Here is a 27,981-nt window from a genome sequence, read left to right on the forward strand (position 1 = left end):
GAGGTGGAGGTGGGTGGATCACTGGAAGCCGGGAGTTCAAGACCAGCCTGGCCAAATCGGTGAAACCCCATCTCCAATAAAAATGAAAAAATTAGCTGGGTGTGGTGGTACACGCCTGTAATCCCAGCTACTCAGGAGGCTGAGGCAGGAGAATCACTTGAACTCGGAGGTGGAGGTTGCAGTGAGCCGAGATTGTGCCATTGGATTCCAGCCTGGATGACAGTGAGATTCTGCCTCTCGGAAAAAAAAAAAAAAAAAAAAAAAAAGAAAAAAAAAAAAAGAAAAGAAGAAGAAAGAAAGAAAGAAAGAAAGGAGGAGGAGGAGGAGGAGGAGGAGGAGGAGGAGAAGGAGAAGGAGAAGGAGAAGAAGAAGAAGAAGAAAAGAAAAAAGGGAGAGAGGGAGGAAGGAAGGAAGGAAGGAGAAATAGTTAAATAGAAATAGGAAAATAATCAAATGGAAATTTTAGAACTGAAAAATACAATAACTAAAATAATAAATGGTTCAACAGAATGGAAGAGTAAAAAGACAGAATGAATCAATCTAAAGTCAGAACAAGAGTCTAAAAAACAGAGACTAAAAGAGAAACAAACAAAGCCTCAGATACCTGTGGGACCATAACAAAAAAAAAATCTAACATTTGTGTCATCAGAGATCTAAAAAGAGAAGAGAAATAAGATGAGGCTGAAAAAAGTATCTGGAGAACAACTAGAAATTTCCCCAATTTGTAAAGGGCATATACCTGCAGATTCAGGAAGCTGAACATGCCTCCAAAACGACAGACCCAAAGAAATCTAGGCCAAGGCAACCTGTAGTCAAACTTCTGAAAACTCAAGACCTGAATATTTTTAAAAATCTTGACAGCAGGGAGAGAGAAACATCTTACCTAAAGGAGAAAAACAATCAAATGACAAAGGATTTTTCATCAGATACCAGAGAAGCCAGAAAGAAAGAAAAGAGCTGTCAATCCAGAATACTTTACCTACCAAAAATATCCTTCAGGAACGGAGAAGAAACCAAGACAGTGGCAGATGAAGGAAAACTAAGAGGACTGGTTGCTATCACACTGGCTCTAAGAGAATTGCTAAAGGAAATTCTTCAAACAGATGGGGAAGATTCCAAAGGAAACTTGGACCATCTGGAAGAAAGAACAACAGAAGGAGTAAGAATATGAGTAAATACAATAAACTCTTCTTCTCTTGAGTTGTCTAAGTTACCTTTGATAGTTGAAGCAAAAATTGTAATATGATGCCATGTGATTTTCACTGTGGGTGCAGGAAACATCGAAGACATTCTAAGTAAGAGAGGGAAAAGAGATTTAAGAGAGGTAAAGTTTCCACATTTCACTCAAACTGCTAACATGTTGACACCAGTAGACTGTGATATATTATATATGCATAATGTAATATGTAAATCAACCACTAAAAAGTCTACATGAAGAGACGCACTCAACAACAGTGCAGAGAAATAAAAATGGAATTCTAAAATAGATTGGCAGAGTAGACTAAAAAAGTATGACCACTGTATGTTGCCTATAAGAAACTCACTTCGAATATAATGATACAGGCAGGTTGAAAGGCAAAGGACAGAAAAACACATACCATGCAAACACTGATCAAAAGAAAGCCGAAGTGGCTCTATTATTGTCAGATAGAGTAAACTTCTATTTATATATCCTTCTTCCAATGAGAAAATTACAAAGGTGGAGGAGATTAGTAGTCGCCAGAGGCTAGGCATAGTTGGTACCGGACTACAAAGGAATAGCATGAGAAAGATCTTTGTGGTGATAGAACAGTTTTCTATCTGGGTCGTGGTGATGGCTACATAAATCTACACACAAAACAGCACAGAATTAAACACACACATGTGAGTGCATTTAAAATTGGTGAAATCTGAATAAGGTCTATGGGTTGTACCAATGTCTATTTCCTGATTTTGATAAAGTACTATGATCACATAAGACGTTATCACTGGGGAAAAGTGTATGAAGGGTACCTGAGACCTTTCTGTACCATTTTGCAGCTTCCTGTGAATCTATAATTGTTTTAAAGTAAAGACTTGGTATTCAGTTTTCTTTTGTGGCTGTCTTGGTATAACAATAGGAAAGTAGTCCTTCATTCAACATGACTGCAGCAGCTTGCACTCTCTTTCAGAAGTCCCGGGATTATTAGTAGAAATTGAGGCTGGGCACGGTGGCTCATGTCTGTAATCCCAGCACTTTGGGAGGCCGAGGTGGGAGGGCTGCTTGAGCCCAGAAGTTTGACAGCAGCCTGGCCAACACAGTGGGACCCCATCTCAATAACAAATTTAAAAATTCGCTGGGCATGGTGGCTCATGCCTATAGTCCCAGCTACTCAAGAGGCTTAAGCAGGAGGACTGCTTGAGCCTGGGAGGTTGAGGTTGCAATGAGCCATGTTCACGCCACTGCACTCCAGCCTGGGTGACAGAGTGAGATGAGACCCTGTCTCCAAAATAAAAAAATAAATTGAGCAATCTCCTGAGAAAGCTGAGAATGATAAACAGGTATTTGATGATTCAGACCTCTCTGGTTTCAGGTCACCTGACCCAGCTCAGGAGCTTAAAGGGCCAGTGGACCAGGCCTGAGAAGTGACTACTTCCTAAGAAGTGGTACCATATTTTCATTTCTTTCATTAGACACTAGTATAAGAATAGAGAGGCCATGACTGGAAAATGACAAGATCTGCATACTCCGAGATCAACAACAAAAAGGAAAAGAAGTGCCAGAAAACACATAATTGGAAGGAATGTAAATGAGCCTTGTTTTACTTTTTGGATGGGTTTCTGTATTATTTCCTCATGGCCATGGTTCCCAAGCAGTGGGAGCAGAGTACTCACTGGGACACTGCAGGGTATCTTGAATTTTAAAGAGGAACGCAGTGACACTGGACATCTGTTGGGCATTCCATCAACTACTAGCTTGAGATAGTTCCCAGTTTCAACGTTAGGCTGTGTCACACTTCTTTCGATGATGTCATAACAAATAGAATTGCTAGGTATTTCTTTTGACCTACAGGTCTTGTGAAAAAGCTATTGAGGCAGTAGAGCACTGTGAATGTGCAAGTTGGAAACCTCCACGTTAGGGTGTATCTGGTGTTTAAGTAATTAATTTCAAAGCATTTTGGATGCTTGACCATCTAACTCACTCTGGGCATTCTAAGGACAACTTCTCATAATCTGGACTCCATAATTTGATATCTATATCTTTGCTGGAATTTCTTCCTGACGTCGCTGAGTCAACCCATTCACTCTCTACCTACACAAAAAATAAATATGCAAGTAACATCATCTCCATGGACGACACCATCACAATCACCCATTTCCCAGGTTAGAGGCCAGGGAGTCATGCCTGAACCTGCACACTCGTTAATGGTCCTCATTTAATACTTTGCCAGGTCTACCACTCACCATTCTCATTCATCACAGCCTTTGTCTCAGACCCCCATTTCACCCTCAGATTGCTAGACCTGAGGGAGAAACAGTTGCTGGACCTGAGGGTTATAACAGGTTTGTTGTTGTTGTTGTTTTAGAAATGGAGGAGGGTCTCACTCTGTTGTCCAGGCTGAGCTAGAATTCCTGGACTCAGGTGAGTCTCCTGCCTCAGCCTCCCGAGTAGCCGAGACTACAGGCACATGACACCACAGCTGGCTATCGCAACAGTGTTTTAACTGGTTTCTCTGTCATGAAGCTTTTCAATCCATCCCCTGTAATGCTTCCAGACAATTTCTTCTGAAACACAAATCTTCATTGTGGCACTCTCATACCTAAAGCTCTTCAGTGCCTCCCCATGCCCTTTAGGGAAATAGGGAAAATGACATTTAGGATGCCATTCAATGCTATCTGTGATCTTAACCCTGCCTAATAATCTCCTTCCCCTGCAACCCTTCTCTTGACCTTCAGCCATCCCAAACTACTTGTGGTTCTCAACGTGCCATGTCTCCGTGCTTCTCCTTGGACCTCTGCTTGTACTGTTTCTGCTTAAATGTTTTTCCTACTTCAGCCATCATTTAAGATCCAGTTAAATGGCGCCTCCTCTGTGAAGCCTCTCCTGACGGGACCAAGTAGTCCTCAGAATGCACCCATTGAGTTCCATTCCATTCTTCCATCATAGCTCTGATTACACTTCTCAGCACTTTTTTTGTTGAGATATTTGTCTTTTTCTGTTAGCCCATTCATGAAGGCAGGAACTGATATGGTTTGACTGTGTCCCCACCCAAATCTCACCTTGAATGGTAGTTCCCGTAATTCCCACGTATTGTGGGAAGGACCTGAATCATGGGGTGGTTTCCCCCATACTGTTCTTGTGGTAGTGAATAAGTCTCATGAAATCCGATGGTTTTATAAGGAGCTTCCTCTTTTGCTTGGTCCTCTTTTCTCTCTTGTCTGCCACCATGTAAGACGTGCCTTCCACCATGATTGTGAGGCCTCCCCAGCCATGTGGAACTGTGAGTCCATTAAACCTCTTTTCCTTTAATAAATTACCTAGTCTCGGGTATGGCTTTATCAGCAGCATGAAAACGGACAAATACAGGGACCACTGTTTACTCATCTTTGTCTTCTCAGAGTACCCAGCCCTCTGTATTCTCAGAATACCCATGTACCTGACACATATGGGTATTCAACAAACATTATAGAGAATAATGACGTCTATCTCAGATTCTCTCCTCTGTCCTGGTGCACACTTGGTGCCATGTCTGGTTTTGCACTGATCACACTGATTTTCAGTCGTTTTCCCCACTAAACTGTGAGCTCCTCGTGGGTAGGGGAAGACCAATAAAAGCAGCAGTAACAACTATTTATTAACTGCCTACTTCAGTTCAGGTTCCCTTCTAAGTTCTTTCTTTCTTCTTTTTCCTTCCTTCTTTCCTTCCATCCTCCTTCCCTCTCTTCTCTTCTTCTCTTTCTCTCTTTCTTTCTTGATGGGTTCTTGCTCTGTCGCCCAGGCTGGAATCCTTCTAGGTACTTTAAATATGTTACTTTTAATCTTGATAATGGCCTTGAAAGCAATACTATTAGTATCAATTTTGAATAAGGATATGAGGGATTTAATTAGAGAGAACGGAGAGACAGAGAGAGAGGAACAGGGAGTCTAGAAGAGTGGTTTAAAATCAGTACAGTAATGAATAATGACCCACTGGGACAAAAAATAGAATTCCTGGTCGGGCGCGGTGGCTCAAGCCTGTAATCCCAGCACTTTGGGAGGCCGAGGCGGGCGGATCACGAGGTCAGGAGATCGAGACCATCCTGGCTAACAGGGTGAAACCCCGTCTCTACTAAAAATACAAAAAATTAGCCGGGCGTGTTGGCGGGTGCCTGTAGTCCCAGCTACTCGGGAGGCTGAGGCAGGAGAATGGCGTGAACCCCGGGAAGCGGAGCTTGCAGTGAGCTGAGATCGCGCCACTGCACTCCAGCCTGGGGGACAGAGCAAGACTCCGTCTCAAAAAAAAAAAAAATAGAATTCCTGAGTCCATATTGATAAATAAATATATAAATGGGAGGAAAGAGAGGGATCGTTTACAATAGAATGCTGAAGGTAATGTGGAAGGAGTGGTACACTTACAAAAATCACTATTTTACAATCAATAAAACATTTTATCAGGCAGGAACCATAAATAAGTGCTAAATCAATGGGAAATTTTGGTAAGAAGCGAGATACTGCATTGTCCTAAGGTACCTTTTCATAGATAGCTTATTAGGTGCAAAGGAGAGAAACAGAAGAACTGGGTAAAAGTAGTTGGCTGAACAAAATCATCACCACTAATGAGGGAGATGTGGACACCAGGTACCAAGTGTGACACTCTGAAAAGGACACATTGCCAACATACTATTCCATCTGAGGATGTACAACCTCAATCTAGCCACAAGGAAAAATCAGGCAAATATAAAACAAAAAACATTTTTTTTTTTTTTTTTTTGAGATGGTCTCACTCTGTTGCCCAGAATAAAGTGCAATGGCATAATCACGGCTCACTGCAGTCTTGACCTCCTGGGCTCAGATGATCCTTCCACCTTAGGCCCCTAAGTAGTTGGGACTACAGGTTCGTGCCATCACACCTAGGAAATTTTTCTATTTTTAAATAGTGATGGAGTCTCACTATGTTGCCCAGAGTGATCTTGAACTCCTGGGGTCAAGGGATCCACCTGCCTCGGTCTCCCAAAGTTCTAGGATTACAGGTGTAAGCCACTGCACCTCACCAAGAAACATTTCTATTAAAAGAAAGGGAAGGGGGGAAACTGTATTCTTTTAAAATAGCAACATCATAAAAGACAAAGGAAGACTGTGGAAATGTTCCAAATTGAAGGTGACTACAGAGACTTGAGAAGAAAATGTAGTATCTGCCTAGATTAGGGGTTGGGTAACTGTGGCTGGTAGGCCCAATCTGGCCACATTTAGCTCACAAACCTGTTTTAAGGACAGTCTTTGCATTTTTAAAAGGTTGTAAAATGAGTAAACAAGCAAAGAAGAATATCTGACAGAGGCTGTATGTGCCTTGCAAACCTCAAATATTTACTTTATATAAAAATTAAAATATTTACTTTATATCTTCTTTTTTTTTTTTGAGAAGGAGTCTCACCCTGTCGCCCAGGCTAGATTCACTGCAACCTCCACCTCCCGGGTTCAAGAGATTCTCCTGCCTCAGCTTCCTGAGTACCTGAGATTACAGGCCCCCGTCACCACACCCAGCTAATTTTAGTATTTTTATTAGAGATGGAGTTTCACTATGTTGGCCAGGTTGGTCTCGAACTCCTGGCCTCAAGTGGCCTGCCCACCTCAGCCTTCCCCCCAAAGTGCTGGGATTACAGGCATGAGCCACCGCACCCATCCCATATTTTCTTTATAAACAAAGTTGGCTGACTCCTACAGACTAGATCCTGAACTGGAGGGGGAAATGCTATAAAGGACATTACAAGCTCATCTGACAAAATTTGAACATGGATGGTAGATTAAAGTCATGTATCAGTTTACAATTTTGAAGTTGATAACTGTATTGTGGTTGTAAGAGAAAATATTCCTGGTCTTAAGAAATTCACACTGAAACATTTAGGGCAAAGGACCATGACCAAGGCAACATTTCCTCAAATGGTTCAGAAAAGACGATGTGTGCACGTGTATGCTGGAGGGCGGCGGGCGGGGGTGGGGAAGGGAGGGAGAGAGAATGAGAGCAAAAGAGAGAGCAAGAGAACAAGCAAATGGCAGAAAAATGGTAACAGGTGATTTTGCAAATCTGTGTCCTTTGCTCTATTTTTATCATTGCACTTTTTTGTAAATTTGAAATAATTTCCAAATTTAAAACAAAAGAAAAAGAAAGAAGGAAGGAAAGAAGGGAATACAGGCTCCGGAGTCAGAGGCTAGGGCTTAAATCCCATTTCTACTCCTTACTGGCTGTTTCACCTTGGGCAAGTTACTGAACCCCTTGATGTGTCAATTTCTTATCCATAAGACAGAGGTCAGGCTAGGCATGGTGGCCCATGCCTGTAATCCCAGCACTTTGGGAGACTGAGACAGGCGTATCACTTGAGGTCAGGAGGTCGAAACCAGCCTGGCTAACATGGTGAAACCCCTCTCTACTAAAAATACAAAAATTAGCTGGGTGTTGTGGCTCATGCCTGTAGTCCCAGCTACTCGGGAAGCTAAGGCAGAAGAATCGCTTGAAGCGAGGAGGCAGAGGTTGCAGTGAGCCGAGGTTGCGTCACTGCACTCCAGCCTGTGCAACAGAGCAAGACTCCATCTTAAAAAAAAAGAAGACAGAGGTCTCGATAGTACCTACCTTGCAGGGATGCTGTGAGGATTTAAAAATACACTTGACAGTATCTGTCACATATTAAGCATTCACCAAATTAGGCGGTTTTATAAAAATAAAACTGAAGCAGCAATAACCGAATCATGCTATGAGCCAGGTGCTGTGTTAAGTGTTTCATAACAATGGCCTTGGCTAGCAATACACCCATTTTCCAGATGAAAAGCTAAAGAGACAGGGGCCAAGATTAAAGCCCTCTAATCAATCTGACTCCTCGCATAATCTCTTCTCATTCATTACACTGCAGAAAGATGAAAGAACTTACACAAAGTCACCTAGTTAACAAGTGGTGGTGTAAGATTTGTGCCAAGTCTACTTTTCAATTAACCCTGTGGCTTTCCATTCTTCATGTCTGAGCACTGTGTCCCTTGCTGCACAGCCTGGTGTCCAGAACTCAGCAGGCATTCAATAAACACTTGAAGAACTGAATTGGCTTGAATGAGATGGTTTGCTATCTATTTCCTCTATCCTCATGGGAAAAGAGAAGAAATCTTACAGACTGAAGTAAAGGATTAGACTAAAATTAAATTGTCCTGTTTTAAGTGTTCCTTTGAATACTGCCAATCGTGTTGAAAGATGCCTTGTAGTATAAAAAAGATCAATGGTCTAGAGGGAGAGAAGGCTGTGATTCCAGTTTGACACAGCCATTTAAGCCAGTCTCTTCACCGTTCAGACCTCAGTTTCCATATGGAAAAAGTGAGAGGGTTAAATCACGTATCTAAAACACCTCAGAAGAGATCTTCTGATCCTAGGCTTGACTTGACTTCTAGAAATAATCTTCTAAATGCAACGTACAGAATGCAATCACACGTAACAAGGCACTGGAGAAGACAAGGCAACATGAATGAGAACCTGCAGAAATGAAAGACAACAGACACACGCCCACAGGAACTTTGGTCATTGGAATTATCAGATACAAACCATAAAACAACTCACTTTCAGTACTCAAGAAGATAAAACCCAAGCTTGAAAACTTCAGCAGGGAAATAGAAATTATATAAAATAGCATTTTTGAAATAAACCAAGCAGAAATTATACAACTAAAAAAAACCATAAAATACAAAATTAAGAAATTAATGGTTGAATTTAATAGAACAGGAGACACAGCTGAAGCAAGACTTAGTGAACTGGAAGATGAATCAATAGAAATTACCCAAAATGAAATATGGAGAGATGGAGAGACAAAAGCACAAAAAATACAAATGAGAAGGCAAGAGATATAAAAAAATAAATATAATGATGTCTAACATATGTTTAATTGGAGTCCTGGAGGAGAACATATAACGAGAAAGAATAAGTATTTAAAGAAATAAAGACTAAGACATTTTCCAGAACTTCTCCAGAAAATTAACAAATTATTTTAGTGGCCCACCTCTATCAAGAACTTGATTTTTCCTTTGCTAGGAGTTATCTACTTAAGAAAGATACTATATTCATGTACTTGTTCTATCTAATAAAAGGACTAAAGGGGAAAAATGGAAATAGCATTATAAACTAAAATCCCAAACAAAATTCTCCAGATGCCAAGATTCAAGCAATCTAAAATTTGATAGATACCTCAATATTGCTTCTGACAGCTGGAAACTCATATGGGGACTATTTACTATTTTAGCTTTTCCCTGTCATTCTAGGAAAGGACTAGAGGTTATTACAAGGGCATTTTGCTTTTGTTTTGTTAGCACGCACCTTCTAAAAATTGCAAACCAGAAAGTACTTCAAGATGTCCACAGGAGGGCTAAAGAAGAAGCAATTTCACATGGAAAAGAGTTTATGAGCCCAGCAGACAGAATTTAGTGCTTTCTTATTTTTGTTTTGGGAAAGGTAGCAAACAAGCAGATAATCCCTATAACAATGTAAGAGGAAAATAAAGAGAGAAGAGAAGGAAACAACAGCAGGGTCGGGAACAGAAGAATTCATGTTTGAGTTATTCTTACCTTTCTGTGTGCTATCAGGAGGCAATTAGAGTGTTCGTGTTCACATGCAATTTCATAGTTGGGGATCAGATCCACCAACTCGCGGACAAACTGTACCACTTCCTCATGCCAGGGCACGTGGGCCATGGTAAGACTGCTTGCTGAACTTTCTCCGCAGTAGGTAACACCCTGTGGAAACAGTATAACTATCAGAGATGACTACAGACCTATCTGCATGTCATAGAAGAAGACCTTCAGAGCCGGAAAGCCTTCTTAAGGTCATCCAATGCAATCCAGCCCCTATTTTACAGTGAAGGAAGTGAATATACAGATGATAAAATCTGCCTAGGAGACCATACAAGTAGCTACTGACAAAGACAGCAGGCTGATGCTCTTGCTACTCTATGACATTGCTGGGGCTTAAGTACCTGCGCTTTCTACCGTTGTCACAATCTATGCTGTCTGGTCACAATAATGTATTTGAATCAATAGCATGTCTTTTGATTCAGATTCATCTGTGCACTATAACTGAGGAATTCTGAAGGGGTTATCACCCCTTAGGACAATAATGGGGGCATAGTGGACACTCATAAAAATTCACTGACCAAGTAATTGATTCACTGGGAAAATAAGCTGAGCTTCCATTTTCTAATATAATTGAGATTGAAACTGGCGAACTTTTTCCTTAAAGTGATGGATAAGGATCCCTTTAAAATTATTATTATTATTATTTTTGAGACAGAGTCTTGCTCTGTTGCCCAGGCTGGAGTGCAGTGGTGCAATCGCAGCTCACCACAACCTCCACTTCCTGGTTCAAGAGAGTCTCGTGCCTCAGCCTTCCGAGTAGCTGGGATTACAGGCGCCTGCCACCACTCCTGGCTAATTTTTGTATTTTTAGTAGAGATGGGGTTTCGCCATGTTGACCAGGCTGGTCTTGAATTCCTGGCCTCAAGCAATCTACCTGCCCCGACCTCCCAAAGTGCTGGGATCACAGGTGTGAGCCACTACACCTGGCCTAAAATTATTCTTTAAGGAGTTCATTTTGTAATGCACTTTGAATGTGGTTACATAAACAATCATGCCAAAAGGGAAATACATTTGTGCATGTACCTATATATCTTTACACACAACTACATATACACATGTATTTCACCAACATAGAAATTCTTAAGTACAACTGCAGAAGGATAAATTATCTAACTCTTTTGGACTCTACCTAATAGCCCAGGCATACAAGACCCCAGAATTTCATAACTAAGTTCTCTATTTGGTAAATTACATAATGGTAAAATGATTAATTTTCTAATAATAAAAGATTTATCTTATTTCTTGAAATAAATCTTAACTCTGTGGGCTCTTCAAATACCCACAAATCAAACTTTTCTCAACAACTTGTTGAGAAAATCCCAGAAATGATTCCACTAAGTGGGGAATAACTGGGGGGGAGTGGGGAGAAAGGCATGTGCACCCCTCATACACATTCACTCACACACACACACACACACACACACACAAACACACACAAATACATATAGAGACAGGACACACACACACCACAGACAAATTGGAGAATGCAGAATGACACCGAATTTTTTTTTTTTTTTTTTTTTTTTTTTGAGACAGAGTCTCATTCTTGCTGCCCAGGCTGGAGTGCAGTGGCGTGATCTCGGCTCACTGCAGCCTCCGCCTCCTGGGTTGAAGCAATTCTCCTGCCTTAGCCTCCCAAGTAGCTGGGAATACAGGCACGTGCCACCACGCTCAGCTAATTTTTGTATTTTTGGTAGAGATGGAGTTTCGCCATGTTGGCCAGGCTGGTCTTGAACTCCTGACCTCAAATGATCTGCCCATCTCGGCCTCTCACGTGCTGGGATTACAGGTGTGAGCCAACATGCCCGGCCGACACTTAATTTCTAAAAACCAACAAATGAGCAGGGTGACCCTGACCCTGATGACAAGAGCTGGGACTTGGAAGAAGACTCACATGAGCTTTGCCAAACACTCGACTCAAGACAGCTGTTCAAAAAGATTACTGGTGCACTAAACTGTGATGGCCTTTGTGGAATATAAACCACAGCCGCCCAGCTTAATTACAATAAACAAGAGAATCTTCCCAGTTTGCCCAGTGATTTAGAGAATTCATTAAACGAGTTGGAGCTGAAACTGTGCCCTACAGAGTTAAAGAAACCAATGACTAACAGAAATCCTCGTGTTTGCAGGATGGCAGTCTAAGAAAATAAACAACTTGCTAAAACACTGAAACTCCCTCTGCTTGTGAGATTAAAAAAAACTGGCTGAAATTGGTTGGAACCAACATGGCCAACGGATTCTGAGTCGAAAGAGCTTGCTGACGTCACAGCCCGAATTTCCACCACATTTCATACTAACTCCCCCTGAATTTGCATATGCAATCCACGAGCAAGCATGATGAAACAGACAACTGCGCGTGTCCGAGGACTTTCCAGATCTCCCCTTTCCTTCCACCAATCACTTACTAATCCGAGAATCCATCCCCTAATAAAATCACTGCCTTAAAACCTGTACAGGAAGGCAAATTTGAGCTGGACTTATTGTCTCTTTATTAGTTGACTTGCAATAAAAAAGCTTTTTTTCCCCCTCAAAAACCCTATATCAATTAGTATTGGCTTCCAGAGCATGAGGCAGGGAGCCCCTTTTGCTCAATAACAGAGCTTAAGGTGAATAAAAAAGGCAAATAATGATATGGTTCAAGAAATCATTATGAAAGCATGGCTGAAAAACTGCTAGCCTTACCAAGTGCATAAAAAACATGAAAATGATTTATTGCTAAGCATTAGTCATAAAAGTGTACTCTACATCAATTTAAATACTGCCTATGTGTGGATTACACAAACAACCATGTAGCAGTAGCTGCTTCAAAGGACTTTCTTTTTAATATTTAAAAAGTTAGTTCACTGAATCACAGAGTTGTTAGATAAGATCTTGTCTTCGTGAGAACAGCTTTCGAAAATATTTTAATATTTTATTACTCAGCAAAAATAGCCATGAAATACTGAGGGGAGATTTAGTTTGGGAATGGAATGAGAGAATGCCTGCTGCGGTTCATTATCATGACTCCACCATTCCTTATGACTCTACGATGCTTTATGGTATTTTCACATAAAAGTTCTCATTTTAGCCAGATAAAACCCTTTGAGGAGGCTAGGCACAGTGGCTCATGCCTGTAATCCCAGCTCTTTGGGAGGCTGAGGCGGGCAGATCACTTGAGGTCAGGAATGAGACCAGCCTTGCCAACATGGTGAAACCCTGTCTCTATTAAAAATACAAAAATTAGCCAGGTGTGGTGGCACGTGCCTGTAATCCCACCTACTTGGGAGGCTGAGGCAGGAGAATCGCTCGAACCCAGTAGGTGGAGGTTGCAGTGAGCTGAGATTGTGCCTCTGCACTCCAGCCTGGGCAACAGAGCGAGACTCTGTCTCAAAACAAAACGAAACAAAAAGCAAACAACAACAACCACCACCATCAACAACAAAACCCTCTGAGGGAAGCAGTCCTGGGTAACTTCCTGAGTCAACCACAGAGCCAGAGCCTGCACCGTGACAGAAATGCTCTGGGCAGAAAATGGTCCTGGTGACTCAGACTGGGGTCACCTCAGGGACCCCGAGCTCTCACTCAGGCGCCCAATGGCTCTGTCTGGTGTTCCCTCTGCTGCAACTGCCCCACTTCATCCTACCCTCTAATCTACTGATGGCTTGCCCTGACTTTATTCCTGAGCACAGAATCATCTAAAAAACTTTCCCTTCATATCACAGCTGTCTGCCACCTTCTCATCCACTCTCACCCTCACCCCCAACTCCATTTATCAGAAGCAGCAAGTTCTTCACCCAAAACTCTGAATAAAGAACAGTCTGAAGGAAACAGACGGGTATGGCGTGGTGATGGAAAAGCCAAGTCACTCACACCAGAATCTGCAGGCTGAAGAGTGACAAGCAGACCCCAAGAATGTTCGTGAAGAACAGGATCATTTATGCATCTTTGAGTTTGCAGTGAAAAGCATAACCCACACTTTTACAACCTGGCATGGTGGCTCATGCCTATAATCGGACACACCCCACTGCCCTAGGAGATGGGGGCTGCTATACTGTGGATATCTGAGCCATCAAACCTCATGCTGAAATGTGATCCCCAGTGTTGGGGGTGGAGCCCAATGGGAGGTGTTTGGGTCACAAGGGCAGTGTCCATCTGTCTGTCTCTGTCTGTCTCTCTGTCCATCCGTCTGTCTCTCTCTTTCTCTGCCTTCTGCCATGATTGAAAGCAGCCTGTGGCCCTCACCACAAGCAGCTGCTGGCACCATGCTTCTTGTACAGCCTGCAGAACCATGAGACAAATAAACCTCCTTTCTTTATAAATTACACAGCCTCAGGTATTCCTTTATAGCAATGCCAACAGGCTAAGACGGGGCCATAAAGTCTTCCTCACTGGCTGCTTGGAGAGTTTGCCTTGGGATTCATGGTCTGCAGGAAGAGCAGTATTTTGCTGGTTTGACTATTTGATATTCTAATTAAACCAATGGGGTGTCAAAAGACTCCTAATACTGTTTTTGTCCTGTACAGTTTGATGAGAAAAGAAATAATGATTTTATGATTTTTTTCCCCACAATATACCCCAAATACTTCATTCCTTTATCCTAAAAATGCTTCAATAACTCCCCTTTAAACCAGCCCGAGCTTCTCGCCACAGCACAAGGCCTTCCTCACCTGCCTCTGTAGCTTGCGCTAACAATGGACCATCAGCCATTCAAGCCCCCTGTCTTTGGCCATATGCACAAGTAATTCTAGAGCTGGACTGCCCACTCAGCATCCTGTCTGCACATGGCTAAACCGACCCATCATTTCTTTAACCTCCATTCAGGAACCTCTACACTATCTGACCCTGATCTTATCACATCCTGTGCATTTATCTGTTACCAGGTAACTGGTATAACGAAGCGACAAAACTCTGAGCCTTTCAAGGGCAGGGGCTGTGCCTTGCTCTTCTTGGCACCCCAAATCAATCTATGCTAAATGAACGAAAAATCAAGTCAGACATTCTCCTATGACATTAAACTCCACAACTCTTTTCTAATCTAACACAAAATTTCATTCACATGACTCAGGAGTTTTCTACTCCGTAACAGTTATGAACCAGCTGATAAACACTGGTTAGGGACTGCTACGTACAAGAAAAACTGACAGTATTCCTCACGTTTGTGAGAGAGAGTGAGGCTATGCTATTTTGCAGGGGGCATTCTGCAAGGTTTGAGCACTACACACAGCTAGGGTGCCGACAGTAAGTAGTTTTAAATCATTTGACAACAAATAATTACTGAGCACATCCTATTCTCAAGGTGTAATGCTAGGCAGATAACACACAGACAGTATTTCATTTACAAATGGATTGTGTTACAAAAGTTTTCAGCAAGACAGATGGTTGTAACATGAAACCTTTTCATAAGCAAGCAAGCAAATAATGACAAGGAAGATTCTCAGGCTAGCAAATAAAGGCCTCTTTAAGCCTAATGAAGCTAAAATACATGCTAATTTACAAGGAATATAGCAGAAAAATATTTTACAAGACTGGTAAAGAAAGAAAAGAGGAAATCGATATGATAAAGAAATAGCCTCTATTGATTTCATTTAAATAAATGTGCTTAATGGAAAGTGATCTAAAAACTTACTGAATCCAGGCATATATTACCCCATTGAATTCTCAAAACAAACTTATTAAAGAGATATTCTTAAGCTAATTTTAATATTGACAGAATTTAGGCTCAAGAAGGATGAATAACCTGTCCTAGGCTACACTGGCACATTTTAGGTAGGTATCAAAACTGGGCACTGCCTCTCGCCCCACATGAGACTCTAGTAAGTGCAGACTATGGGAGACACAGATCTGACACACACACACGCACACGCAGACACACACAAACACACACACCACACACATGCACATAACACAACACACACACCGCACACACATGCACACAACACACATACATGCACACATACAACACACACAAGTGCACACACAACACACACATGCACACAAAACACACGTGCACAACACACACAACACACATGCACACACACCACACACATAAACACACCACACACTCACACACGTCAGGGAGAAAAGATGCTGAGGGCATGCCTGGCCATGACGCCACTCCCGCATTTAGAGTCGCCCTTCCTGACCCAAGGGTTGTTCATGTGCCACTTCTATGACCAAAGTTAAGATGATTTTTCCTTTGACTCACAAAAGAGAAACTGTACACAGGGTAGATAGAAAAAGGAAGGCAGAGTTTTCTAAATCCAATTCGATTAGTGCTACAAGCAAAATGAGAAAAAGAAGTTGAATGGGGTGATACATACATGTTAGAAACCTTCCTCAAACTGGATTTAGAAATTTGTCAACAATTCAGTACAGTACTCTGCACACACATACACATACATGTGTGTTTCCATTTTAAAATCAAAGAACTCAATAACAAAAAGATAAGCAACTCAATTGAAATACAAAGGGTATGAACAGCATTGTGTCTGCATCTGCAGGGAGCTCCAGGCATATCTGTGAATCTAGGGCCAATTTGTATTATTGATTTCACATCTTGGGGGCATTTATATGACCTTGAGGTACCATAATACTAAATTTGAATTCCAAGGCCATTTGAGGGTAAGGCCCTAGAGAGACTTTTCCTTTTTACCAAGCGCACGGGTACGGAACAAGCCTTCCAAGTGTTACTGTGACCGTGAGTAAGTTTTTCCCTAGTCCATCCTTTCACTGAAGGTGAAAGGGCCTAGTCTTCTGTCCTTTAAACCCAAGTCCTGTCTACTAGGACCATGGAGTACTTCCAGAATGGTCTCTTTTCTTCTAGCTCCAAGAGTGTCTCCCTTACAGCCCTGATAGATATGTACCTTCCCAAACATATGGTTTTCATAACAGGTTCACTTCTAAGTGTTTATCCTTAGAGAGGTTTGAGGTTATAGCCTACCGTATTGCTAGTTCTTACCAAATGTTTTATGGAGAGGTCTTATTATTGTTGTTGTTATTTATTAATTTTTTTTTTTGAGACAGAGTCTTGCTCTTTTGACCAGGCTGGAGTACAGTGGCACGATCTCAGCTCACTGCAGCCTCTGCCTCCTGGGTTCAAGTGATTCTCATGCCTCAGCCTCCCGAGTAGCTAGGATTATAGGCACCTGCTACCACGCCCAGCTAATTTTTGTATTTTTAGTAGAGACAAGGTTTCACCATGTGGCCAGGCTGGTCTCGAACTCCTGACCTCAAGTGATCTGCCTGACTCAGCCTCCCAAAGTGCTGGGATTACAGGCATGAGCCACCAGGCCCAGCCAATAATTTTTAAAACTCCTCTATTTTAGAAATTTTTAACTTTAATCAATAAGACAACAACAACAAAAAGATGTATTTTCAGACATTCTGTAGTTTAATCCTATTGAACAGGAAAAGCATGCCTTCTCCATTTACTGATTTCATTTGTCTTTTTTTTTTTTTTTTTTTGAGATGGAGTCTCGCTCTGTCACCCAGGCTGGAGTGCAGTGGCGCGATCTCGGCTCACTGCAAGCTCCACCTCCCAGGTTCACGCCATTCTCCTGCCTCAGCCTCTCCAAGTAGCTGGGACTACAGGCGCCCGCCACCACGCCCGGCTAATTTTTTTGTATTTTTAGTAGAGACGGGGTTTCACTGTGGTCTCGATCTCCTGACCTCGTGATCTGCCCGACTCGGCCTCCCAAAGTGCTGGGATTACAAGCGTGAGCCACCACACCCGGCCTCATTTGTCTTTTGAATTACAAACCAATGCATGCTCATTGTAATAATCCACACAATATATAATTACAAAAAGTAAAATCAATAAACCTTTCCCTCCCCTTCTCCCAAATAGGTCACTGTTAGCAATCTGACATATATCCTTCCATACTTTTCTTACATAAATACATCTGAACATACAACACTGAAAATATAATCAAGGATTTAAAATGAAAATTAAAATTTTAAAAATGGAATTGCATAATAAATATTATTCTAGAATTTGTTTTGCCTCTTAGTAGCAGTATGCTATATTCTGTAAACATCCCTTTTGCGACTACAGCATCAAAGGAAGAATCTCATTGACTTGCTGGACAAATGGCAGGTAAATTAACAAAGCATGAGACTAATCTCCAGTGACCAGGCATTTGACATTCATTACAGGACATTTCTCCCTGGGGTCTTTTATGAAAGATATGACATGACTGAATGTGCCTCCCTCTGATGTAACATGAACTGTTATTTATTACATTATATTTTATCATCAAAATATTTATTTTAAGCCAGGCGCGGTGGCTCATGCCTGTAATCCCAACACTTTGGGAGGCCAAGGCGGGTGGATCACCTGAGCTCAGGAGTTCAAGACCAGCCTGGGCAACATGGCAAGACCCTGTCTCTACAAAAAGTACAAAAATTGGCCAAGCGTGGTGGTGTACACCTATAATTCCAGCTATTGGGGTGGCAGAGGCATGAGAATTGCTTGAACCCGGGAGGTGGAGGTTGCAGTGAACTGAGATTGTGCCACTGCGCTCCAGCCTGGGAGACAGAGTAAGACCCTGTCTCAAAAAAAAAAAAAAATTTAATTGTGGTTATACATTTCTCCAAGAGTTTTCAATTATAAAATCTCTCAGAGTAGGTCATTTTACTTTTATGGATTTTTGCCTATTTTCAATAAAACATTCATTTCCCAAATAGCACATTCATATAAAATTTTTCATCTCCAGAGCTTTAACAAGGTCTATCACATGGAGAGAGCTCAACAATATTGTTGAATGCAAGGACCAAATAGTAAAATGGAAATTTTGAAAGAAAACTTTGTTGTTAATAGCATCTTAGCTAGGCTGGGTGCAGTGGCTCATGTCTGTAATCCCAGCACTTTGGGAGGCTAACATAGGAGGACTGCCTGAGGCCAGGAGTTCAAGACCAGCCTGGGCAACATAGTGAGACCCCATTTCTATAAATACAAAAATGTTTTAAATTAGCCAGGCATGGTGGTGTGTGTCTGTCGTCCAGCTACTTGGGAGGCTGAGGTGGGAGGATCGCTTGAGCCCAGGAGCTGGAGGCTGCTGCGAGCCATGATTGCACCACTGCACTCCAGTCTGGGCAACCAAGCAAGACTGTCTCAGAAAAACAAAACAAAACAAAACATCTCAGCTATAGACAGAAGGCTTTATCTATTTCCTAGTGATGTTCATAGTTGGTGAACTAAATAATACCCATCAGAGAATTATACTGTTTACAAAGTAGCTGTCTTTCTTTAGAAAATAAAATTGTCTGATTTTTTTCACATTTAAAATACCTGTACTTTATAGAAAAACGTGACTGCGAAAGTAAGAAAGGAGGGGGGAGAGGCAGGGTGAGGGGGAAGAAAGGAAAGGAATGAAAAAAGGGGAGATCCAGCCAAGCTGCTTTATTATAATAGAGGTTTTACTGCAACATAATTTGAGGCAGCATTCCTTAATAGCTAAATCATAAATTAAAACACCACTAATCTCTGATGTTGGCAAGGTTTGCTTAAGCTGATACATATATTTTCAGCTGCAGTTTGTATCTTTGCATCATTAGAACTCCTGCCAAGAGTAGCCTTTTGAAATTAAGAGCAATTTCAAGAGTGTCTTCAGCCTGACCAGAGATAAAATGTTATGTATTCAGACAGCAGTATTTCATCTGTTCCCACTTCCCCACCCCTCTAGAGTAACACCAAAAGCTAAACTCACCAAAAGACAGCTGTAAAACCTCTGATATGACATAGAGAGGGTTCAGTTTCAAAGCTATAAACGGAAATGAGCAGAGTTGGCTTTCCCAGACAGAGTACATTTTCTCATCACTTCTCTTGTCTTATGGACTCTTAGTTGCCCAAAAAAGCCATTACTTCTAATCATTATTTCTAGCCCTATCTTATCCTTGAAACTTCGAGCTTATAAAACCTATGATCTATTTAAACTTCTACTTGGATATTTAAAAGATATCTCAAATTTAACATGGCCAACAGGGAGCTCAAAATTTCTCCCCAGATATGTCCCCTTTTCCCTCCTGGTTTTCTGTATCTCAGCAAACAGTTTCACCATCCATGCAATGGCTTAAGCCAAAAACCCAGGTGCTATTCTTGATTATTTTTTCTTTCAGCCCGTACCTATAATCTAGCAAAACATTTTATTGGTTCTACTTCCAAAACGAATCCTAAATGCACCCACTGCTCTCCAACCCTAGTCCCACTGACCTTCCCCAAACCATCTCTTGCTTGGACTAACCACTCACTTCATGACTGTTGTGCCTACCCTACTGCCCTCTATAACCAAGCCATGCTGCAGCAGTGGGGTGATCTTTTAAAATCACAAATCAGATTGCATCTCTCCCCAGCTTCAAGCCCTTTCCTAGTGCACCTATATTTAAAAAGCTTACCATCAAACTTAGTTTAAAATCCAATCCCCTTATCTTTGCTTGAAAGGCCTCATAAAAGCTGCCCCAGCCCACTGCTCTGATTCATCCTGTGCCACTGCCAACCTCAGCCACTCCACTAGGATAGCACAGGACCTCCATGCACTAGCGCCACCTGCCTGGAACGCCCTTACCCCAGGCTTCTGCTTACCATTTATGTATCAGTTTTTAAAATGTCATCTCAGGCCCAGCACGGTGGCTCTAATCCCTGTAATCTCAGCACTTTGGGAGGCTGAGGTGGGTGGATCACTCGAGGTCAGGAGTTCGAGATCAGCCTGGCCAACATGGTGAAACCCTGTCTCTACTAAAAATAGAAAAATTAGCCAGGTGTGGTAGTGGGCAGCTGTAGCACCAGCTACTTGGGAGGCTGAGGGAGGAGAATCGCTTGAACCTGGGAGGCAGAGGTTACAGTGAGCCAAGATCGCGCCACTGCACTCCAGCCTAGGTGACAGAGTGAGACTCCATCTCAAAAAACAATAACATAACATAAAATAACATAAAATAAATAAAATAAAATAAAATAAAATGTCATCTCAGAAAAGCTTCCCTAAAATAGTCAACCACCATATCTAGTAAAACAATATATGCATTTACCCTTTGACCCAGCAATACACTCATCAGAATCTATCCCAAAGAAACACTTGCAAAAATATGAGAGGCAAGCAGACATTATGTGACTCCTGATTGGAGTATACAAGACCACCAGTGAAATATTCCTGAAATACAAACAGACCCCCACACACAAGCACCCCTGAATTTAATCAATCTTCTCTTGATCTAACTATAGGCACCAATCCACAGGATGCACAGGAACATGCAATCAACAAAATCTAAAATATAAACATAGGGCATCAGCCAAGATGCATGATCCATTTTCTACAGCAAAGTGATTTCTAAGAGGAAAAACAAAACACATGGAAGAAGAAATTAAAATTTTTAGTTGAAAATTTTTAGGTATGAGCCCAGCACTCTGAATAACTGTTTCAAAAGAATACACATCAGCCGGGCACAGTGGCTCACACCTATAATCCCAGCACTTTGAGAGGCCGAGGCAGGAGGGTCACTTGAGGCCAGGAGTTTGAGACCAGCCTAGGCAAAACAGTGAGACTTTCCCTCTACAAAAAATAGCCAGGCATAGTGGCGTGCACCTCTAGTCCTAGCTACTCAGGAGGCTGAGGCAGGAGGACTGCTAGAGCCCAAGAGCTGGAGGCTGCAGTAAGCTACGATCACAGCACTGCACTCCAACCTGGGTGACAGAGCAAGTCCTTGCCTCAAAATAAAATAACATAAAATAGCATAAGATGAAATAAAATAAAATAAGAAATAAAGTAAATAAAATAAGAGTAGATATCTTTTAGGAATATATGCTGAAATAATTCTGGGTAAATGATATAATTTTGGTGGTTTGCTTTAAAATAATATGGGCTAAGAGCAGAGAAAACGGGTAAAGGTATAATTGAAACAACTCTGGGTCATGAGCTGATCATTTTTGAAGGTGAGTGATGGGTGGATGGGAGTTCATTAGACCAATCTCTCTACTTCCGTATATGTCTAAAATAAAGGTTTATGTAAAAGCCAACCAATTACTCACCACCACACTATTTTATTTCTCAGCATATTCATGTCACTACATGGTTTTTAATGACTCATTTTGTGTCGACTGTCCATCCTCCCACTAAAATACTAGCTTTATAAGAGCAAGAGCTTGGTCTTCTTGACTGCTATTATCCCCAAGGCCTAGAACAATGCCAGGTTCTTGATGAATATCGATCACAAAATGAATACATCAGTAAAACTCCTGGGACCTCTAGAGGTTTACAAGGTTTTAAATCCACCATGGCCAACGAAGCACCACGATTCTTTGTCACTCCACCATGGCCACCAGAGTCAGCAGGGGCTTACCTTCACTTCGATGAAGTCAGGATTCCCCAGGGACACGAGCTGCGCGTAGGCCTGGAGCTCGTCCACGTTCCATGCTTTCACGAGCGTCAGTCTGTAGACAGTTCGTTGTTGCTAAAACAAAGGAAAAGCCAACTTCGTTGTTATCTTGGTGGACGTCATCTCTTAACCTAGAGGGTTTCTCAAGCTTTTTCAACCCAGAGAACCCAGGGCAGGTAAAACTCATCATGAACTTTTGTAAACTGAAGCTATTATTTTGAGGAAAGATGAAACAAAAATAAACACTATGATTCTAACATGCCTTATGGAAGGCACATGAGATACTGACATATTTCTTTTCTCTTCCCCACAACATTTAACACTATGCCAGGCACCCAGAGATTTCTTGACACAGACATACTGAATTACATTTAGTAAGGAATGATAAATTGATCAAACAGTGTTAGGCTATAAAAAATTAATTTAAATACCCTCTAGGCTTTCAGGTAATAATCACCCAAGTTGTTAGTGACAAGAATTGTTAGTAAGTCCTGTCTTCTTTCCTACTCCCTCATTATTTAATGATCTCTTGGCATTTCTTGCTGGCAGAAAAGGCACATGGATGGATTGTCAATGTTGCCATTTGTGTGCCATGTAACCACAAGAGGGACTGGCTTTCTTTTCTTATTTTTTTAGAGACAGGGTCTTGCTCTGTTGTCCAGGCTGGAGTGCAGTGGTGCAATCATAACTCACCACAGCCTCAATCTCCTGGACTCAAGTGATCATCCTGCCTCAGCTTCCCAAGTAGCTGGGACTATAGGCACACATCATCATGCCCGGCTAAGTTTGAAAAAATTTTTTTAGAGGTGGGGGTCTTGCTATGTTATCCAGGCTGGTCTCGAACTATTGGCCTTAAGTGACCCTCATGCCTGAGGCTTCCAAAGCGCTGGGATTATAGGCGCACACCACTGAGCCAAGCTAGCTTTCTGAAAATGTAATTAGACAATAGGCATTAAAGCCTTTAAAAAGCTTACACTCTGACTTTGTAGCTCCCTTTTAGAACCCAAAACAAATGATTAAAAATTCAAAAACACTAAAAAAATCTCAGGACAACATTATTAATAATGGCTTAAGGCCAGGCGTGGTGGCTCACGCCTGTAATCCCAGCACTTTGGGAGGCCGAGGCAGGGGGATCATCTGAGGTAAGGAGTTTGAGACCAGACTGGCCAACTTGGTGAAACCCCATCTCTACTAAAAATACAAAAATTAGCCAGGCGTGGTGGCACCCACCTGTAATCCCAGCTACTTGGGAGGCTGAGGCAGCAGAATCGTCTGAACCTGGGAGGTGGAGGTTGCAGTGAGCTGAGATCACCCCACTGCACTGAGACAGAGCAAGACTCTGTCTCAAAATAAATAAATAAATAAATAAATAAATAGATAAATAAAAAAATAAATAAATAAATGAAGAAGAATGGCTTAAAATCTAAAGTGAGACCCACCCCTTGAGTAGGTGCAGGACCTGTGACTTGCCTATAACCAACAGACTATGGCAAAGGTGATGGGATGTATGTGGTTCTATGTACACGATTACATGCATCTGTAGCAAATGCCTAGGTAACACTCAGGCTGCCAACCCTCAAACCACATCTTAAGTAGCAATGCTCAAAATACTCAAGAAAAAAAAAACAAAGTAAAGTAAAAGGGATGCACAAAATGATACCAATCTTATTACTTTAGTCTATGTTTGAAAACTTCCAACATTAATAAAAAAGAAGAAACACTTGATATCTTCATTGAAGAAAACTAAGAGATCTTTAATAAGGAATATTAGGCAGCCACACCAGAAATTAATGTTTTCTAAGCATATTTACTCATGTGTACTCAAAAGTTCCTTCTAAAATGCAGTATATCATGCAAGGAAAGACAGAAATCTTCCAGATTCCCTTTACATACTTATGATTCTTCCAATGCCAAAAGCTAACAAAAATAGCAGAAAACTGCAGACCAATCTCACTCATACTTACATATGTAAAAATCTTATAGAAATTTCAGCAAGTAAAATTCAGCATTTTGTTAAAAATTCCGGGAATGCAAAAACAATTCAATATTAGGCTATACAGTAATACAATTCATTATACTAGTAGTTCAACACAGGAAAACCACACGATCATCTTCATAGATACCCAAAGGTATTTGATATAGTTTAAAAGCCATCCCTGCTTTTAAAACAAAACAGAATGAGCAAATCAAACACCATTTGGTAAATTCAGTAATTAAAAAAACACATCCTTAACATTAAAAAAAATATCCACAACATTCTCCAGTCAATAGTCAACACTATTCTTACTGGCTAAAAAAATAGAGAGGCTGGACGTGGTGGCTCACACCTGTAATCCCAGAACTTTGGGAGGCCGAGGTGGGTGGCTCACTTGGGGTCAGGAGTTCGAGGCCAGCCTGGCCAACATGGTGAAACGCCGTCTCCACTAAAAAATACAAAAATTAGCCGGGCATGGTGGCAGGCGCCTGTAATCCCAGCTACTTGGGAGGCTGAGGCAAGAGAATTGCTTGAACCCAGGAGGCAGAGGTTGCAATGAGCCAAGATTGTGCCACTGCACTCCAGCCTAGAAAACAGAGTGAGACTCTGTCTCAAATAAATAAATAAATAAATAAATAAATGCATTTCTATTTAGTTGGACTAACAGAAGAATTTCTACTCTTTCTTAAAAAACACTTTTCTACAAGTTATAATCAAAGCAACAAGGCCAGGATAAGAATTACTGGAGAATATACGAAAAATAATTAATTGTAAATAATATGACTGGCTTCTTGGAAACCTAAGAGAACCAACTAAAAATGAGATTAGGCCAGTTACCAAAAAACATATATAAAAACCAACAGCTTTCCAAGCATACAGCAGTGAGTTAAATGAACACTGGGGCCAGAATGAATCCCAACCCATGTACTAGGTATCATTACCTCTCTGTTCTTAGTTTCTACCTGAATGTGGCATTTAGCATGTAGAGTCTAGAACCAAGCTTGGCAGCAGTGTATCATACCAAGTATTAGCTATTATATGCCAGCAATCAGCAATTACAAAATTCAAGAGAAAGCATATTCCACTTATAATTATAAAATGCCTAGTGATTCAGCTGGGTGCAGTGGCTCATGCCTGTAATCCCAGCACATTGGAAGGACAAGGTGGGAGGATTATTTGAGGCCAGGAATTCGAGACCAGCCTGGGCAACATAAAGAGATCCCATCACTACAAAAAATACAATAGCTGAGCATAGATGAAGCAGGAGGATTGCTTGAGCTTGGGAGATGGAGGCTGCAGTGAGCCATGATCGCACTAACGCACTCCAGCCTGGGTGACAGAGCAAGACCCTGTCTCAAAAAAAAAAAAAAATTATATATATATTTATATATATATATTTATTTATATATATATTTATATATATATTTATTTATTTATATATACATATAAATGCCTACTGATTAAATTATGAAATAGCATGCAGGGCAGTGAACAAAATAAACTTTTCTAAGAGACCTAAACAAAAACTCATCTACATGGAGAGCCATGATGGATTTATAAATATAATGTAATTCCAATGAGAGTTTACAATTCATCTGAACAAATAAACTGGCAACGGTAACCATAAAAATAATAGCAGGAGTTTGCAATTACTCAGCCCTTACTATGTGCCAGCTGTTGTTATAAAGTGCTTTGTAGCTTGGCAAAGACTCCAATATTTGTCTAATCTTTACAACAAATCTCACAAAATAGATTGGATTATTAACTTCACTTTACAGATATGAAGGTGAGGCTGACAGCTCTTAAGTAAATTGCCTGAAGTTACACAGCTGGAGAGCAGCAAAGCTGGGGTGTGAACCCAAGCAGTAGTGAGGTGGGAGACTGGCAGGACTTGTTTTCTGGTCACAACCCTGCTGACCAAAACAGGTCCGGACAGGATGAAGTGAAGAAACCAGGAGGAACCAGAAGATGGCCACCAAGGTGATCGAAAGATAGCCTTCTTGTTCATTAGCACAAGACACTCCCACTAGGGCAATGACAGTTTACCAATGCCATGCAACAACCCAGAAGTTACTACCCCTTTCCTAGAAAGTTCTAAATAACACACCCCTTTATTTGCATTGGCCTGCCCCTTAATTTGCATGCAATTGAAGTACATTTATATGTGCATAAATACAGTTGCCAGGAGCCCATACAATGCCCATTCTGGGTGCGCTGCCTATGAGTTAGCCCTGCTCTGCAAGGAGCTGTACCCTTCAATAAAAGATTCCCATCTAACACCACCGGCTTGCCCTTGAATTCTTTCCTGGACAAAGCCAAAAACCCTCCCAAGCTAAGCCCCAGTTTTGCAACAGTAGGAACCAGAATAGGCTCTCTCTCACTTTGCTAAATCTTCTAAAACTGTGAGATGAAACACATAAAGAGAAATGTACACAAAACACGAATGTGTAACTCCAGGGATTATCACAAAATGCCCATCACCCAGACACCCTTCTGCTCCTCCCAGTCAATACCCACTCCCTTCACCTGACTAATATCTAATATCCTGACTTTAACATGATAGTCTAGTTTTTGACTGTGTTTGGAATTTATGTCAGTGGAATCACACATTATTTTGTGTCTGGCATCTATCACTCAACACTGTGTTTATAAAATTCACCCATGTTGCTCCATGTTTAGGTTTGTTCATTTTCATTATCTAGTATTGGGTTGCATGAATATACAAAAAGTTATTCAACCATTCCCTAAACATTTGGATTATTTCCAGGTTTTAGCTATTACAAAACAATGTGGTTATTTCTTTGAACACCAGAGTTCAGTTTTACCTGTTTAAGGAAATTATATAAAATGCTACTGTGACATATATTCTTTTGTGTCTGGCTTCCTTCACTGAATTCGATGTTTGCGAGATTCATTCATGCTGTTGATGTAACTGGAGCTTCAGTGACCCAGTAGAGTGCATGGTACTTATGTGTAACCGTAGATACATCTTTATGGCCACATTGTATGAATACACTACTAGTGAGTGACTTTAACCCCCTACTTTGGGTTTCTTAGAAAATACTGCTGCCATGAGTGCTACTGTACTCATCTCTCTCTCCCTCTCCCCCACCTCCTTTTTTTTTTTTTTTTTTTTTCTGGCTTGAGATAGGGTCTCGCTCCATCACTCAGGCTGGAGTGCAGTGGCATAAGCACAGCTCACTACAGCCTCAACCTCCCAGGCTCAAGGGATCCTCCTGGCTCAGCCTCCTGAGTAGCTGGGACTACAGGCACATATGCTGCCACTCCTAGCTTTTTTTTTTTTTTTTTTTTTTTGTAGAGACAGGCTCTCACTTTGTTGCCCAGGCTGGTCTCGAACTCTTGGGCTCAAGCAATCCTCTTGCCTTGGCCTCCCAAAATGCTAGGATTACAGGCATGAGCCACCGTGCCCAGCTGTACTTGTCTCTTGATGCACAAGAACACACATTCTCTAGGATCTACCTAAATATGGAAATGCTGGGTGATGGGGGATATGTATACGTTCCACCTTAGCAGATACTGGCAATCTGACTGCCAAAGTCATTTTGCCACACATTCACCCACGTTGTATCAGAGCTTTGGTTGGTTATTATCTTCAACAACACTTAGTGTTGCTAGTTTTCACCACTTTTGCATTGTTTTGGCTTTGCATCTGCCTGCGGATGTAAGCAAGCTGAGTTCATGTTTTCTGGCTATCTGTATCTCTGTTTTTGTGAAGTACTGGTTCAAATGTCTTGAATATTTCTCTATTGGAATATCTGTCTTTTTTCCAACTGATTTTCAATAAATTATTTGCATTTTCTGGAAAGAAAAGCTCTGTTATAAATGT

The 27,981-nt window shown here is 41.3% G+C and overlaps 1 protein-coding gene across 1 annotated transcript in view; it reads right to left on the reverse strand.

The window, feature by feature from the left end:
- Nucleotides 1–27,981, reverse strand: part of LOC100607540 (S-adenosyl-L-methionine-dependent tRNA 4-demethylwyosine synthase TYW1) — a 275,604-nt gene that overhangs the window by 34,411 nt on the left and 213,212 nt on the right. The window contains exons 14-15 of the mRNA XM_030795676.1: nt 22,124–22,234; nt 9,749–9,916 (exon numbers count right to left, since the gene is read on the reverse strand). Of these exons, the coding sequence (XP_030651536.1) occupies nt 9,749–9,916; nt 22,124–22,234 (279 nt within the window). The remainder of the gene's footprint in view (nt 1–9,748; nt 9,917–22,123; nt 22,235–27,981) is intronic.

Source organism: Nomascus leucogenys, chromosome 17 (assembly GCF_006542625.1).
Source record: "Nomascus leucogenys isolate Asia chromosome 17, Asia_NLE_v1, whole genome shotgun sequence".
NCBI classification, from domain to species: domain Eukaryota; kingdom Metazoa; phylum Chordata; class Mammalia; order Primates; family Hylobatidae; genus Nomascus; species Nomascus leucogenys.